The 18327-nt window shown below is 38.4% G+C and overlaps 2 protein-coding genes across 9 annotated transcripts in view; one reads left to right on the forward strand and one right to left on the reverse strand.

The window, feature by feature from the left end:
• The window catches only part of LOC105480864 (ATPase family AAA domain containing 1), an 86833-nt gene extending 83665 nt beyond the window's left edge, over positions 1-3168 (forward strand). For 4 of the 5 annotated variants that reach the window (XM_011740060.3, XM_011740087.3, XM_011740069.3 and 1 more), the window contains exon 10: positions 1758-3168. In XM_011740060.3, coding sequence (XP_011738362.1) covers positions 1758-1878 — 121 coding nt within the window. In that variant the 3' untranslated portion in view covers positions 1879-3168. Of the gene's footprint in view, positions 1-1113; positions 1304-1757 lie in introns of all 5 variants that reach the window. The other variant, XR_011607757.1, reaches the window with a different exon arrangement.
• A 5793-nt stretch (positions 3169-8961) lies between these two features.
• Positions 8962-18327, reverse strand: part of LOC105480926 (3'-phosphoadenosine 5'-phosphosulfate synthase 2) — a 186361-nt gene continuing 176995 nt past the window's right edge. For all 4 annotated transcript variants that reach the window (XM_071069539.1, XM_071069538.1, XM_011740134.3 and 1 more), the window contains 4 exons: positions 15266-15401; positions 13015-13283; positions 11418-11647; positions 8962-10823 (listed from right to left, as the gene is read on the reverse strand). In XM_071069539.1, the coding sequence (XP_070925640.1) occupies positions 10685-10823; positions 11418-11647; positions 13015-13283; positions 15266-15401 (774 nt within the window). In that variant the 3' untranslated portion in view covers positions 8962-10684. The remainder of the gene's footprint in view (positions 10824-11417; positions 11648-13014; positions 13284-15265; positions 15402-18327) is intronic.

Below are 18327 nucleotides of genomic sequence, written 5' to 3' on the forward strand. Positions count from 1 at the left end.
TGATGATCCATGGAAATTTCACATGTAAATGTGAGGGGAGTTGGAAGTATTGAAGACTAGACCTCAATTTGTTAATGAATATGTATTTACTAAAACAAAGAAACCATTTATCACTGCAGCAAATTTTACTTGGAACCAGTTCCAAAGTATAATGAAGTTGAGAATCCAATTTTTTACCAGCCTTATTTCAGCAAAGATACTAGTGAACTGGGATAATTCAGCCCTAGTGAAGCATGTCCTTTAAGGAAGTTTCCTAAAAGGCTACTTGCCTATTATACTGCATTTCTTTTCAGAATATCAACCTTCTAACAATTTCTGTGATTCTTGGTCAACCCCAGTGTACTTTTTGGGGTTGTATTAAAGGAATTCTCCAACTCTTGTCCCTTTGTTTCTTGGTCTCCCTTCCTCACCTTCCTAGTGTTTTCACTTGCCTGTGGTATTCATATATATAGTTGCAGTGTGTTGCCATAGCAAACTTCAGCAAAAAAATGTTTTGCGGGCTTTGATATAGAAAGGTCTACATGAAAGCTACTCTGTCAACTGGTAGCTGTGTATGCAGTGGCTCTGGACCCGTCATCGTTAGTGTACCCTCAGAATCTACCGTCCAAAGGTTTTTATTCTCTTCTCTTTTTTTGAGACAGAGTTTCGCTCTTTTGCCCAGGCTGGAGTGAAGTGGCGCAATCTCAGCTCACTGCAACCTCTGCCCCCGGGTTCAAGCAATTCTCCTGTCTCAGTCTCCCAAGTACCTGGGATTATAGGCACCCATCACCGTGCCCAGCTACTTTTTGTGGTTTTTGTAGAGACGGGATTTCGCCATGTTGGCCAGGCTGGTCTCGAACTCCTGACCTTAGGTGATCCACCCACCTCAGCCTCCCAAAGTGCTAGGATTACAGGTGTGAGCCACCACTCCTGGCCAGGTTTTTATTCTTATATATAAGATTAAGAGGAGAAATAACCAACCAGTTAGTAAATTTTGCTTAGGCAGATTACACTAATAATGAAAGATCTATTTTTTTGCTGCCTCAAAGCCCTGAAAACTATATTTCAGTATGAGAAGTCTGGCTAATTTTATATTTCCTACTGAATTTCATATTTTATAATTTTATATTTCAGTATGAAAAATCTGGATGGACTTGGGTTATCATAACTTTCCTGAATGTTTTCCCCTGAATATCTGTAAATTACAAAGGAGCCATAATATTCTGGATTTTGTTTCTCATTGAAGTAGGGAGGATTTGGATTAGTTGGTTTTTGTTGATAGTGAAGAATTTTACTCTCAATTTGTAAAAAGCAAAACATGCATGTAAGTATATACCTAGCAATGATAGTTTTTAAATTATAGTTTTCATGGGAATTACATGATTTTTTAAATTGGAATTACATTCCCATTTCAATAAACTATATAACATTTTTTACCTTATGGTAATATTGTGTACTTATATTCTAGATGTGAAGTCTTTGATTGTAGCTATTTTAACTTCCTACTTCTTAGCAGTCAGTGCTTTTAAAAAATTCCTTATGATTTCTCTATGTGTAGATAATTCCTGGAAGCATTTACATGAAACTGTTCATTATGGTTGTCTTTGGGGTCTTGAATGGTAAAGAGATTTCATTTTTATACTCTTTTCTACAGTTGAAAACAAATTTTTTTTTTTTTTTTTTTTACCACATGCATCTCTTTTAAATCTTGGTAAAATATTTTAGGGAGGTGTATTCTAAAATTATTTGAGTATTTGATGGTTTTATTTGCATTTTAGCCATGATGAAGATGAAATTCGGCCTGTTCAACAGCAGGACCTGCATCGGGCAATTGAAAAGATGAAGAAATCAAAGGATGCAGCATTTCAGAATGTTTTAACACATGTTTGTTTAGATTAAGAGTAAAGATCATTTGTACAGTTCAGTGATCTAGTTTGGTGTGTCCTCTTATCAGTCAGTGGAAATAGAATGGAAAGAGTGCTCTTGAAACAATGAGGGAGCTCAATGTTTATGGTTTTATACTCTGAATTCTAAGTTATTGAGATATAGTTGTTACATAAGTGGTATTACTGTTTGTCAAAAATCATGAGGAGGAACAGTTGAATCCAGCCTGAATGTGGGTGCTTGTGTTTGACCTCTTCAGCCATATATTGTACAGCCTTATAGAATCTAAGCTGGTCTTACAGTCATAAATGATTCATTGGGTCATTAGTGAGAAATGGGGATGTGGTTAGGTGCTGGTTCCTAGACATGTGAGTATGCATTTGTGTGTGTGCGCGTGTGTGTGTATATTAAATGTATATATCCACACATTTTATATTGACATTCTGTAGATACGTTTGAATACAGAAACCTTTTTTACCCCAACTACTGAATCCAGGAGTACCAAATAATATATAGTAAAACTAAGATTTAAGGTTGTGTCAAAAAGGTACAGTGATTCAGCCATTTCCATTTGTCATTTGTTTCAACCTTTTTTAAGTTGAGTGTTTTTCTTTCTGCAGTTGATTAGTTGGATCCTCCACATCTTGCATATATACATGGGCTCAATTATTATGTTTGTCAGGATAATCAAATAAAAATACTAGTTCGTGATCAGCATTGAATGGTTGTTAGGCAGTCATGTGCTCAACACTGATTTCACCTCTTTCTGTAAGTATACCGAGTATAAACTTTTTAAGTAAGTTTAAATTGATGTACATGGAAGTGGATTAAAAGACTTTTCAAAAGAAAAGGTTTGAAAAACCTCAGTGCCCTTTAATACATGTACATTTCTTTCCTTTCTTCATTTAATGTAACATATGTCTGTTGTAACTATGTTTCTTAAATATTATTTTAAGGTTATGTGTTCTTTAATTATGGTCAAATACAATTTGGTCACCAAAAATGAAATAATAGTTTAAAACAAGTAGCTGTTACTAAGTGTGCTAAAAATACTCATTTTGTAATTAATTTTAGTTTTCTTAGTATATTATAAATTGTGCCCTGGTCAGGTACAAATGGACACATCAAAATGCCCATATTGTATCTATCTGTAGTCATTTAATGTGAATTATATGTGAAATTTTTTTCAATATTTTACTAACCAGAATTCTGTTACAGGCACCTAAACACGCAGCATGAGGAAAACGTTACAACACAATCTTGAGGTGCTCTGAATCATCAGATTAAATTATGCTTCATATGTTTTTGCTTTTACTGTATTTATTTTAAAACTCTCAATCTCTTTTCTTGTGTTACTGGATTAATTTATCTGATAATGTCTCACAACAATCTATTAGATCATTTATTCTTCGGTTGTACTTTGAATGGTGGGGTAGAAGTTTCAGGTGAACACTGGATAACAAAAAGCAAGTTATGGAAGATTGTGAAGAGGATGGAAAAATTGAATACAAGATACCAAAAATGGAAAAAAGTGTCCCATTTTTAATAACTATATTATACTATTATTTTATAAATGTGTAATAAAGGGGTCCCTCTTTATTGGTTGTTCTCCACTTAATCTTTGGTCTTTTTCAGTAATTTTAAATTTTCTGGGACTTTTTTGGTTTATAAAACTTGTGTTTAGACTTTATCTTGCTATGGAGTTTTCACACTACAATAGCATCTATCCTAGTGTGTAGTCATTTCTGTTTTAATGTGAATTTCAGTAATTTAATTTTAATCTGGTGACATATTAATCGAAAATAAGGAGTAATGTATACCTCCACGTGTCCTTTCTTTTTGTCTTCTCTTAAATTCACAATATCCGGTAGGAGTGGTTATTCAATTTCTTTGTGGTTTTAATCATCAAATGAAGTTAGAGAAGTATACTAATCCCAGCAACTATGACTCATCTAGGCATGTTAAGACCATAAAGTAATTCAGGAAACTATTTTCCTGATTTTTAAATAACTTTTAGTGTTATGTAACATCTATCCTTCTGTTTTAGACATGCATTTCACATATGTAGTTGAATTCTAGATTCTAAGATAATTCGTTTCGGATAATACTTAAGAGTACTGGATCTAGAATCAGGCTTCCTGAGTATAAACTCAGGCTCCCCATTAACTAACTGTGTGTCTGTGAGACCCCGTTTCTCATCTGTAAAATGGGGCAACAGTGGCACTCATCTTAAAGGGTTGGATAATAAAATAATGCATGTAATGCCCTCAGCATAGTGCCTGGCACAGAATTTCTGCTCAAATGTTAGCTGTCATATTAATATTGTCAGTTTCACACACTGATGTACATATCCTGTTGACCAGGCTCAATCTTTAAGCATTCTCCATACTTAAACCAGTTCCATAATCCCTAGGCCTGTACTCTAGGGATTGAGACTGAAAGGATCACTTACGCCATGTTTCTCTAAAAGCATCATTGCCAGAAGACTTTTGATAAGTCTGATGTGTCTCAAGCTATTCCCAGGCCTTTTATGTAGAGTTTAGAAATGAAGTAGTTGAATCAATTTAGTATCTCCTTTACTATGTCTCTCCTTTCGATCTCAGCCAACCCCCCACGTGCAGGTAAACCCAGCACTCATGATATTAAGAGCTGGGTTGGGGTAATCTATTCTGTATGCATTATAATAGCCTAACAGTATTTAGTAGCTGTAACTTACAGGTTTAATGCTAGATGAGGATGTTTCAAGCCTTGAGTGTGCTTGTGTAAAAATGGCGGCAACATCATCTCGGTAGGAATTTTTTACTTGAATTGTTATTGTGGGAAAATGTTAACAGATTTCTTCTGGATAAAGAAAATAAATTGGATGATGTATATTTTATGTTTCTTTTTAGCTTCTCTTAACATCAGAATATTGAACAGAATTCTGATATGCTAAATATATCTAGTGCACGGCTGAAACTCCAGCACCAACTGGGTGCTTCAAATTAAGTCATAGAATAATTCTGTCTAGAACTGACAGAAATCTTTACAGAGCCTTCATTATTAAATTTGTTATAGATTTAGTTATCAAAGATAGAGTTCTCTAGTCTTTTTTTTTTTTTAAAGCTAAAGCTCTCTTTATTTACATGTATAGGAAAACATTCTGCCTAAATCATGATGTTAATGAAAATCATATTGAGGAGAACTTGAACCTTATTAAATATGGGCTTCTAACCTAATTAACTAAAATATGATTGTCATGTATGACACAGATGCTGTGTGCAGATAAATCAAACCTAAAACCACTTAGCAATGTGAGTAGACACAGAAAACATCCCAGTTACATTGGTGTAAAGTTTATACTATTTATTAATGGCCTATAAGGGTCTCATTACTAAAACACTGAAGTGGGATTATATTTTTGTAATTGTCTAATATTTACAGTCATAAACCTGCATGAGAATACTTTCAGATACTAGCTTTTGTGCTTTTTAAATAGGTTACAGTGAGAGTATTGGGTGTGGAATGCATCGAGGACACAGGTTTGTTAACCATGACAACTCAGTTGTAAAACTAAAGCCAAGTGCACCTGTAGTCTCAGCTGCTGGGAAGGATCACTTGAGCCTAGGAGGTGAAAATTGCAGTGAGCCGAGATTGCACCATTGCCTCCAGACTGGGTGACATAGTGAGACCGTCTCTACAAAAAATAAAAAATAATAATAAAAATAAACTAAACCCAGACATTGAAATAGTTACTGACATGCAGATTTGGAACTGAAACTGGATCACAGTGGTGTATATCCCACTGTTCTGAAAATACATAGCTTCCAGGAATTCTAAGAATGGCCAAGATAACTGAGATAGGGGATTGGCTATATCCAGTAAAGCAAAATCACTTGCAATCATGTCTAAGGGAGATGAGGGTCATCTGTTAGGCCATAGTCATAGACTTATAAAGAATATCAGTTAGGATTCTGTTTGTAGCAACCAACTCTAGCTAACCTAAGCAATAAAGAATTTATTTGACGGATATAAGATCAAGCGGAAGCTAAAGAACCAGACTTGGGATAGAAACTTAGCTCCCAAATATTTTTCTAAGCAGAAATTGCTCAATAATCTTGCTTTTATTCCTCATGGATTAAATGAACTCCAGCTGCTTAAAATGCCCATTCAGAATTTAAATGCCTGGACATGAGTGTGCAAAGCCAGGTCAAAAATCACCCCTGGCAGTCTTGGAGCTTTGACGACTCTCCAGGAACTACTTTGGCTTAAATGGTTTGAGGCAAAGCAGCTGGGTTTACTGATTGATCTAACTGCGAAAGGAGAGGTAACTTATTCAAAGAAAATTGTGGGGAAGACTGTTAGACAAAATCTGACAAATGACCAGGCGGTTACTTGATGCCATTAGATTGAAATATGTTGGGTGTTGGGTATATACTAAATGAAACGTAATATTATAACAAGTGGACATGCTGGAAGTATGAGCAACTTACATATGTAGTTTGTGTGGATGGGCCTTCAGGGACTGCTTCTTCGGATCCCATAAGCTCCACTTCCACTTGATGATGAATGCTACTTGGCCTGCCCAACTCTGCCTAGATGGATGGTGAGCAACTTTGCGTGGTAAGCAAAGGCTGTTTTGTACAAATGAAATCTCTTAGGCAACAGCTATCAGAAGAATAGGTGACTGCCTGTGGTAGTCTCTGTTTTAGGGAGGTGTCAGAGCTTTATCTGTCTTTAGGCAGATAAAGGGGCTTCAGAGAGAAACCTCTGCTTGCATCCTCTGTTTACCTTAGTAAGGTAGATGTAAATTTCCTTTAGAAATGGACAGCTTTTCAGAGCTATTCCTGCCTGCAGTTCTCAGAAAATCAACTCAAAATTTGCCAAAGAAATATATTCTGGGGTGGTGTATTCTGGCTTCCTCTCATTCCATCAAATCTTTAGACATGAAAACAATTGACTGACCTGGTGCCTATTCAGTTTGCTGGTTTCCTGCCTATAAGGAGAGTTATGTTGAAGATCAGTGGTAGACCTGAAAGTCACATACTGGAAAAAAAGGAGGATAAGGAGAAAATGAATTGCTGTTCCCAAGTAATCGAGATTTGTTTCTTCTTGTAGGGAAGATGATAGGGAAAAATATTGTGACCTGATAAAAGTGTTGATAAATTTAATAAGAGTTTGCCATCATCTGACTAAATGATATCATATGCCTTTCAGGATCTTTTCCGAAAAAGATCCTGAAACAGTTAGGCATACTCCCTCAGCAACACTGACATCTTCATGTGTTTACATAGACATTTCCTGCCCACTTTACCCTACTAATTGGCGCTAGGAGCCACCAAGTAACGTGGGGAGAAAAAAGGGGGCTACAAATGGCAGCTTTGAATTGGCTATATACACCAGTTTTATTTGGGGCGAGGATTAGCAGCAAAAAATGCACGACACCTTCAGGATAGAAGGGAAGGAGGGGTTCATGGAAAAAAGCTGCAGGCCTGAAGGCTGCTGGAAGTTTTGGTGGGAACAGGTAACCTTTTCTGCATTAGTAGAGGTACGGGGGTTGCTGAGAGAAAAACCCAACTGCTTCCAGCCCTACTGGTGAAACTCCTTAGGGGCATTTAATAAGATCTGTTCCTTTGAGGAAAAGGAAACAAAGTAGCTTCATCTCAAAACAAAAAACAAAAAACTGCGATGAAGTTCTGGGCTGAGGAGGTGGCTGAGCAACCCAGCAGCTACCGAAAATGTCATTAAGTGCTTGGCTGAGACCATGTGTCTTACACATCTAGAGCACAATTTAGAAGATGACAAGAATAGGCCGGGCGTGGTGGCTCACACTTGTAATCCCAGCACTTTGGGAGGCTGAGGCAGGCAGATTGCTTGAGCTCAGGAGTTCAAGACCAGCGTGGGCCACATGGTGAAACCCCATGTCTAACTATATATATATATAAGTATATATATATATATATATATATATATATATATATAACTATATATATATATATACACAAGAATATATATATTGTGTATATATATATACACAAAAATTAGCAGGGTGTCGTGGCACACACCTGTAATCCCAGGTACTCTTTAAAAAAAAAAAAATTCTTCGAAAAAAAAAAAACGGATACATGTGCAGAACATGCAGGTTTGTTTCATAGGTATATGTGTGCCATCGTGGTTTATTGTACCTATTGACCCGTCCTCTAAGTTCCCTCCCCTCACCACCCCGCAACAGACCCCAGTGTGTGATGTTCCCCTCTGTGTGTCCATGTGTTCTCATTGTTCAACTGCCACTTATGGGTGAGAACATGCAGTGTTTAGTTTTCTGTTACTGTGTTAGTTTGCTGAGGATGATGGCTTCCAGCTTCATCCATGTCCCTGCAAAGGACATGATGTCATTCCCTTTTATGGCTGCATAGTATTCCATGGTGCAAATGTGCCACATTTTCTTTATCCAGTCTGTCATTGATGGGCATTTGGGTTGGTTCCATGTCTTTGCTATTGTAAATAGTGCTGCAATAAACATGTGTACATGTGTCATTATAGCAGAATGATTTATATTCCTTTGGGCATATACCCAGTAATGAATCCCAGCTACTCTTGCTTAAACCCAGGAGGCAGAGGTTGCAGTGAGCCAAGATTGCGCCACTGCACTCCAGCCTGGGTGACAGAGTGAGATTGTCTCAAAAAAAAAAGGGTGCGGTGGGCCTGTAATCCCAGCACTTTGGGAGGCTGAGGCAGGTGGATCACAAGGTCAGAAGTTCAAGAACAGTCTGGCCAACATGGTGAAACCCTGTCTCTACTAAAAATACAAAAATTAGCCGGGCGTGGTGGTGTGTACCTGTAATCCCAGCTACTCAGGAGGCTGAGGCAGGTGAATTGCTTGAATCCAGGAGGTGGAGGTTGCAGTGAGCCGAGATTGTGCCACTGCCCTCCAGCCTGGGAGACAGAGCAAGACTCAGTTTAAAAAAAAAAAAAAAAAAGACATGAGTAAGGGTAAATAGTCTCAATTATGATGTTCAAGAGAGTTGCTGCTGTCTCACTCCAGTTATACAAAGTCACAAAGCCCTTAAGTTGTGTGATCAACCCACACCCAATGTTACAGGCAGAAAAAACTCAGCCTTCACTCTGATAAATTTATTAAAATAAGAACAAGCATCAGTTGTACATAGAAATAATCATTTGCACTAAGCATGGTACTAGAGCAGAAGAGCAGTTTTAAATATATATATTTTTAATCACAAAATATATCGGTTAAGGCACTATAATCCTGTCTCATGTTTTCAATAAATATGCTGGATTGTTTTTAAAGGCAGTAGTGAGTAACTGATTACATAAGTATAGGCACTATACTATTAAAGACAAACTGCTGTGGCCATTGCGTGTAACTTATTCTCAAAAGAACTGTTAGTTAAGATTAGCATTTTTTTAAAAATGAGAATATGAAAATTATCACAGTTTTCTCTTTCCAATTTAGGTCTCTTCCAGAGAGACCTATATATTAAAAGGTGCTGTTTCTTCACATATTCCTTGGCAACAATGAATTATGCATAAAGTAAAAACATTGCCTCTTAGGAAGTAAAGTCATCAGAAGATGTTTGCAGAACAGCTTGAAATCTTTGGAATAGCTTTTTTTTTTTTTTTCTTCAACTGCAATAAAATCAGTGGAGTTCAGAAAACTCGACCTTTCAGCATCCAAGAAGGCAGCTTTGTAAGCACTTTCTGTTCAAGGAACTTTGTTAAGCAGCTGAGGGGAATCTGACCCAGCTCCTGTGTTGTCTGGTGTAGACAGGGCACCAGACTGGGAGTCAAGTGGCCTGGGTACTCCTTCACTGCCACCAGCATTTCCTAATAATGGCAAATTTACATTTTGTTACAGTGCTCAGCAGCTTACAAAGCACATACATGTGCATCATCACAGTTTGTTCACCTGTAAGATGAAAGGGCTGGATTCTTTGTTTTCTGTGGTCTTTCCAGTTCTAGTGCCTTGCTAGTCTGATAGTGTGAATTATTTTTTGTTATAGCTGACGCTGCTGCTGCAGTCAGGGCCATCCTTTCTGCAGGACACAATGACCACAGCAAAGAGCGGGAAAGATAACTTTCCACAACATCGCCACATTGACCTCCTTTCATCAAAGCGCTGTACGCTATTAAAAGTCACCGTTTAACTGGAGTTACATTACTCACAGAGGCCATTAAGACGTCTCTTCTTATTAGACAATATAACTTTTGTGACAGAAATAGGCTGCACGGATCTCTAAGATTAAATTCATGTTATTGCACATTTTGTTTCTCCAGTCAGGTCTTCAACACGTAAGATACGATTACAACATTAAGGCTTTGTACAGCATGAAGTAAAACATCAGGAAGAATCTTGATGTGAGCCACACCTCTTTTAGAGTGAGAAAAAAAATTTTTTTTGTTTTGGTCAATTGTACAGAAGAGGATGCTTAATCTGATATGTTTTATAACTGATAAATGACATTGTTAAGAGTGCAGGTTGGCAAGACATGCTGGAAAATATATTCATTTTTCATCAAGTAACTAGACACATGGTCAAAGCTTTAAGAAATCTGGGACCTGCCTGCTCAGATGCAGTAGAAAATACATAGAGCTAATTTTATTCTGAAATGTATAAGAATATTGCTTTCACCTGCTAAGATTTGGTCTTCAGTTTGTGTGTGTGTGTGTATGTGTGTGTATTTAAATTATAGACACAACTTTTACTTCATTATAAAAGATTAAAATGCATCATTGAGAAGCAATTTAATACAAAGCATCTAATCATAAAAATAGAAAAGGTAATCAAAGAGCACTTCAGAAAGAAACTCTGGAGCCAAAGGCATTAGTTCTTCTCCAGGGACCTGTAATAATCTGTCAGGACCTTCCATGCTTTGGGGGCCATGAAGCCGTCTGGAGGATTCTCTCCTTCCCGGGCGAGCTTCCTCATACGAGTTCCTGAGATGAAGTCAAACTCATTGTGCCTGTTACAGGGTGGCAACAAAGAACTCAGTGTAGGTAAATGATATCTGCCTTAAGGATTCCTGGAGTAGGTTATGGTTTTTGAGACCCACGTTCTTTCTGTAAAATGCTGCATCTTTGAAAGTGGGCACTCCTCTAAATCTTCAGGAACTTGCAGAAGAAAAGGAAAATAATGGCAGCTATCCATTCAGTATTTACCATGCACCTATACTGTTCCTGGGAAGTGTCTTGAGACCAGAGACTGTCTTCTATTTATCTGCCTACTTCTGTGAGCCCTCAGCATGGGGAGCAAGTGCACCATAAATATTCATTGCAATCTCTGTGTTGCTTCTTTTCACTTAGTGTGCCAGACACTCCGCGCATGCTCAAGAATGCATGTTGAAAGAGAAATATTTATGGATCATCTACTATATGCAAAAGACTGTAGTACAACTTTAGGGGACAAAATGTATAAGACCACATCCTGACTCTCAAGGGACTCAGTCCACTTGGGAGCATGTGGCAGTGCACTGGAGAGTTTTTCAAAGGGCCCAAATTCTGCCTCATCATTTCTATTATACAGATGTTGATAAAAGAATTTTCCCCTGAAAACCTACCTTGCTGGATCATAGAAGTCCATGGCTTTTTTGGCTTTGTTGTAGGCAGCCACTCGGAATGGAATGATTTCCACAGAGGTGAGGCCAGGGGCCATGCTCAAGACCTTGCCCCCATGAGTGGGTTCATACAGATCTTTCTTGGTTTCAGGATGGGGCATTCCTGCAGGGTCCCTGCCCACAATGTAGAAATTGGCCCCTGCAATCATCCGGGACCTGCAGTGCCACTGGACCTAGGAAATGTTACATAAGGGACATGCTGGTCATTATGGGTTAAATCTGTGGGTCATGGTTTATGGAGACACCTTTATTCTGCTTTAAAAGTAATTCAGTAATGTGAGTCAACTAAGAATTGCAAGAAAATCACTGAGGTTCTAAGACTCCATCCACTCGTCATGCTTTGTTATGTTAGGTAGGGTAGGAGCTCTAAAGGTAGGCTTCCTCCCTCATAAATCAAGGTTGTATTTCTTCATCTCTTCTCCAAACAGGCTAGCAGGACAAGAACATTCAAATCTTAGTATTCTACAGAACTGTACGGATTTTACTTTCCAGTGCCTCCCTATTCACAATAAATTGCAGTTTAAAGGAAATTACAAACTCCAATATCTCATTATCTGACTGCCGTTAATGAGCTAATTACCTTCCACATGCAGATGCTGATTTCAGTTCAACGGAACACTTGCCCTCTTTAAAGCCCAGATAGCAACACAAAGGATGGAAAGGAGAGGTAGGGGCCTGGAACTTTGATCTGATTGAAGAGAATTAATTCATTAAACTCAGTTTGGGGCATTCCAAAGGGTTGAGACCCTTTCTATTCATCATACTTGCGGCAAACTCATTCAGATCCACTACAGTGGTGGTGCAGTGGGACAAAGAAAATCTCTGTGTGATAAGCTCACTGTGTTATGATAAAAGGGAGACATTTATCTTTTAAAGATATCCTCTCCTAATGAAGCTCACAGGGCATGGTGAGTAACTGGAACTTCTGAAATTGAATATTAGGTTAGATACAACTTGCCCTATAACCCAGTTAAGTTTCATTAGCCACCTCTTTCACTGGCCAACTTCCATATTCTCAAAGGCAATGTAAAACAGGTTTGATTTGATGTTTCTAGCATTTTTCTTTTTTTCTTTTTTTTTTTGAGACGGAGTCTTGCTCTGTTGCCCAGGCTGGAGTGCAGTGGTGTGATCTCGACTCACTGCAACCTCTGCCACCCAGGTTCAAGTGATTCTCCTGCCTCAGCTTTCCGAGTAGCTGGGATTACAGGGGCACACCACCACACTCGGCTAATTGTATTTTTAGTAGAGACGGGGTTTCATCATGTTGGTCAGGCTGGTCTCGAACTCCTGACCTTGTGATCTGCCCGCCTCGGCCTCTCAAAGTGCTGGGATTATAGGTGTCAGCCACTGTGCCCAGCCTTCTAGCATTTTTCAAATACTGAGTGGAAACATAATGAAGCTGGATAAAGAAGAGACACCAGAACATTCCAGAATCTGCTTATGAGGAAGCAGAAAGGATCCCAGAGACTCATTTACTCTTCTATGTAAAGTTTGAGTCTGAATTTCTGACTCTCAAAGCCCAGCTCTGGGAATTACTCACCTCTGTAGGGCCAGCATATAACATGGGAGACGGAAAGATGGCAACAATGGTTGACTTGGGATCCAGGACCCCTTCCTCGAGCACAGCCGCGTGCTGCTTCATCCGCCAGTCCAGAGGCACATCGTCATCTTTGGTCCAGCCTCCCAGAGGGTGTAGCAGGAGGACCGGGTGCTTGTAGCCCCTTTCTAGGAGCCTGCGGCGAGTGTCCTGCATCAACAAAGCATGGCCATTGTGGACAGGATTGCGCAACTGGAATGCAAACACCGCATCTGGGAAAGGAAAGCAGAAGAAGGAAGGTCACAGAAGCACATGGTATCATTTCTCCACAAGAACAGAAAGGACACAACCATGTTTAATGTTTGGTGCATTCATTATCCACTGGCTTTTTTTTTTTTTTTTTTTTTTGAGAAACAGTCTCACTCTGTCGCCCAGGCTTGGAGTGCAGTAAGCGATCTCGGGTCACTGCAACCTCCGCCTCCAGGATTCAAGTGATTCTCCTGCCTCAGCCTCCCGAGTAGCTGGGATTACAGGCGTGTGCCACCACACGCATCTAATTTTTGTATTTTTAGTAGACTCAGGGTTTCACCATGTTGGCCAGACTCATCTCGAACTCCTGACCTCAAGTGATCCACCTGCCTCAGCCTCCCAAAGTGCTGGGATTACAGGCGTGAGCCACTGCACCCAGCCTATCCACTGGCTTTGGATAATCAGCTGGAGAATACAGGTGGGTCTTTAAGAGGTGTTAATCCAATGCTAACCAACACCAGACTGCTGAGACAGGGATGAGACGCAGAGGCAGGAAGCTGCTTAGGGGGAGCCTAACTCAGGAATGAAAAGATGTGTTGCCAGGACCTTTCCTGTACACCAAGGCTCAGGCAGGGCGGGTGTTAATTAGTCCTCTTCTACCAGGGAGCCTAGAGGGAGGTGAGTAATTGTGAGGAACGTTTTCTGGGGCCTGTGCAAAGGGCAACAATCTAAAGACATAAAAAAATTTTGCCTTCACTTTAAAGAAATCTCCAAAACTACTCCACTTAGTGATGGACTCCTGAGAGCCTTAATTTTTTTATCTGGCAATGATATAATTTTTATGTCTATAATATGAAAAACTTGAGAAATACAGAAGAGCCCAAAATAGAATATAAAAATCACCAATAATCCTATTATTACTTTTTCTCCCTCTTTTTCAAAATGTATACAATAAATAATAAAAATATTTTCGTCCAAACTCCATCCCCAAGAGGATGTAACCTGCAGTTTGGGGCATGTGCTGCCAGAGACTTTTCTGCCTCTATACACAGAAGTAGGTTAGGGATTTTAGAATTATGATGATATTTTGTTTTTTTTCCCAAAATATGATTATGCTGCACATATTGTTCTGCAGTGTGCTTTTTCACTTAATAAATACACTTTAGGTATCTCTATCAGTGAATATTTTAAACTGTTGAATAGTGTTCTAATATATGGTTCTAATATATAGTACAACTTTATAACACTGTTTCCATATTATAGACATACCAACAGAAGATGTTTTCAGGTTATTTTTAACTATAAAAATACTGAAGCCAGGCATGATCTCAGCACTTTCGGAGGCTGAGGCAGGGGGATTGCTTGAGCCCAGGAGTTTAAGACCAGCCTAGGAAACATAGTGAAACCCATTTCTGCAAGAAAATTTAAAAATTAGCAGAGTACGGTGACATGTGCCTTGTAGTCCCAGCTACTTGTGAGGTTAAGATGGGAGCATTACTTGAGCCCAAGCGGTTGAGGCTGCAGTGAGCTATGGTCATGCCATGGCACTCCAGCCTGGGTGACAGGGTGAGACCTGTCTTTTAAAGAAAATGCTGATTCCTGGTATCCTTAATTCTTTAATCAGAAGGTGGTTAGGAGTATTAATAAATGCAGTAGGGGCCGGGTGCGGTGGCTCACACCTGTAATCCCAGTACTTTGGGAGGCCGAGGTAGGTGGATCACCTGAGGTCAGGAATTTGAGACCAGCCTGACCAACATGTTGAAACCCTATCTCTACTAAAAATAAAAAAATTAGCTGGGTGTGGTAGCGGGCGCCTGTAATCTGAGCTACTCAGGAGGCTGAGGCAGGAGAATTACTTGAACCTGGGAGGCAGAGGTTGCAGTGAGCTGAGATCACGCCATTGCACTCCAGCCTGGGTGACAGAGCAAGACACCATCTCAATAAATAAATAAATAAATAAATAAATAAATAAATAAATAAAATGCACTAAGGCCAACTTACATACCAGCATTCATTTCTTTACATTTCTGTTTGAGCTCCAGAGGTGTCAGACGGTATTGGTCCAGCCCATCATTCCACCTTATTTTCTCCAGCACCTGAAGGTCTCCACCAACCAACCAGTCCCCACTTTCCATCACCATCTAGAAAGAATATTGTTATGATTGCTAATGATTAATCGTGATTTCTATTTTATCTGAAAAATTTTCTCCTTTTAGACCAATCTCAGGTTACAGTTAAACAACTGCCTTCAGTTCTTCAGTATTTCTGGCACAGTATTTCTCAAACTTTTTGGTCTCTAGAACCGTTTATGCTCTTAAAAAATTATTGAGTACCCCCCTCCACCATGAGCTTTTGTTTATGTGGGTTATAGCTATCATTACTTTTCATATTAGAAATTTAAACTGAGAACATTTAAAAATATTTACCAATACATCTAAAGCTAACATTAATCAACCTACTGCCTGTTAACATATAAAACATTTTTAGTGAAAAATAAGCATTTTCCTCCCCAAATGTAGGAAGTATGGTATTGTTTTACATATTTGCAATCTTTTTAATATCTGACTTAATAGAAGACAGCTGGATTCTCATATCTATGTCTACGTTTAATCTGTAGTAATATATTGTTTTGGCTGAAGTATAAAAAGGAAGTCCAACTATAGGTAGGTAGCTAGAAAAGGGAAGAGGATTTGGATAGCCTTTTTGCACAATTGTGGATATTCTTATTTGATACTACACCAAAACTCAACAAGTGTCAATTTCTTAAAGGTTTAAGTTGCACTGTGGAATCTGAAGTCATATTAATGCACTTTTCATACTCTGTTACATTAAAAATCCATTGTGCTTTGGATTAATCATTTACCCATGAATGATTTTGCAATATTATATATTGGAATTAGAAACTATTAGTTCACTGAGTTTGTAAGTCTTCCAAATGTTGACATATTTTATTACAGGATTTTTAAACACACAAGTGTTAATATCATTACTAGTCTCATCAAAAAGTTTTCTAAGTACTAGGAATCTGCCAACCTTATGGTGGTGAATAAAAATTTTCCAGAAATGTTTTGCTTGAAATTTCAAGACTTATCATTGGCAATGAATACTCTCAGCTGTTTTCCTTGAATTATCAGGTTCACTTTGTTCAGTTTGAAAAATATCTACCAAATAGTCATACCTGAATAACCATAGTTTATCACTCATGCTTTCAAGTAAACATGATGATCCATGAAAAAAAAAAATAGTGGCCAGTATTGCTTGTAGCACAAACCATTGTACAAGTACTTTTCCTTAAGACAACCATTGTACATTGGTATATGTAGCAGAAGTACTTTAATGTGTACTTCCTCTTTTGTAATGGAATATTAAAAAGATGTGGACTCAAGGGCCAAGATTTAATCATCACTTTTACAGCTTCATCAAGAACAGTCTTAGGTGAAGCTAGCATTGCTTTTATTGCAAGTGCATGATGATGAATAGTACAGTGACTATGGATATAGTTGTCATTGTCTCGAGTCTAAAGTGACAGCAGTTTTAGCCACTATTGCTTTTGTACCAGCAATTCAAATGTCAATACAGAGAAAAAGGCAAAGAATGTCTTAGTATTATGAACACAGTTTTGAGCTTGGGGATTCTCTAGAAAGATCTTGGGAACCCTCAGTTTTGTAAACCGTACTTGAGAACTGCTGCTAGTACATTCCTAATACAGTCTGCTGTATCTTAGACTATTTCCAATAAAGACCTAAATTAGAGACCCTGGTGGAAAAAATCAGACAGCTTGTTTTCTACTGGTTAATTATTGTTGAGCACAATTTCTATGGAAATTCTCAAAAGAAGCAGCCTTCTTCAATTACATCGGATTTTAAAACAAAAGGAAATCTCCAAAGAGCAGCAAAATGTAGCTAAATTCACTTCTAAGGCTAAACGTAGACTATTAGCTAAACCCTATTTTTTAAAAATAATCTTTGACAAGGGTACCAGGACCACTGAATGGGGGAAAGAACAGTCTCTTCAACAAATAATGTTGGCAAAACTGGATATCCACATGCAAAGGAATGAAGTTGGACCCTTACCTTACATCATATACAAAATTTAACTCAAAATGGATGAAAGACCTAAAAGTAAGACCTAAAGCTTTTAAACTCTTACAAAAAATAGAAGGGAAAAAGCTTTATGATATTGGAGTTGAAAATGATTTATTAGACATGACATCAAAAACATGAGCAAAAAAAGCAAAAAAAAAAATTGCAACTACTTCAAACATATGTGCATCAAAGAACACAACAGTGAAAAAGCAACCTATAGAAAGTGAGAAAATATTTGAAAATCATATTTTCTGATAAGGGGTTAATATCCAGAATATATAAAAACTCCTACAACTCAATGACAAAAAAATTAACCCAATTAAGAAATAGGCAAAAGACTTGAATAGACATAGCTTGAGATGATCTACAAATGGTCAAAAGCATGTAAGATGCTCAGCATCATTAATTATGAGAAATACAAATCAAAACCACAATGAGATATCATCTCCCATCCATTAGGATGGCTACTATTAAAAAAACAGAAAATGTCTGGGCACAGTGGCTCACACCTGTAATCATGAGCCACTGTGGATTGGCTCACGGCAGGTGGATTGTTTAAGCCCAGAGTTTGAGACCAGCCTGGGCAACATGGTAAAGCCCCATCTCTGCATAAAATATAAAAATTAGCCTGGCGTGGTCGTGCATGCCTGTAGTCCCAGCTCCTCGGGAGGCTGAGGTGGGAGGATCACCTGAGCCTGGGAAGGTTGAGGCTGCAGTGAGCCATGATTGTGTCACTGCATTTCAGCCTGGGTGACAGAGACCCTGTCTCTCTCTCTCTCTCTCTCTCTCTCACACACACATACAGAAAAGAGAAAAATAACAAGTGTTGGTGTTGGCGAGGATATAGAAAAATAAAAATTGGAACCCTTGTACACTGTTAGTGGGATTGTAAAAGGTGCAACCACTATCAAAAACAGTATGGAGTTTCCTCAGTGAATTAAAAATGGAACTACCGTATGATCCAGCAATCCTACTTACGGGT

The sequence above is a fragment of the Macaca nemestrina genome, chromosome 9 (assembly GCF_043159975.1).
Source record: "Macaca nemestrina isolate mMacNem1 chromosome 9, mMacNem.hap1, whole genome shotgun sequence".
NCBI lineage: Eukaryota > Metazoa > Chordata > Mammalia > Primates > Cercopithecidae > Macaca > Macaca nemestrina.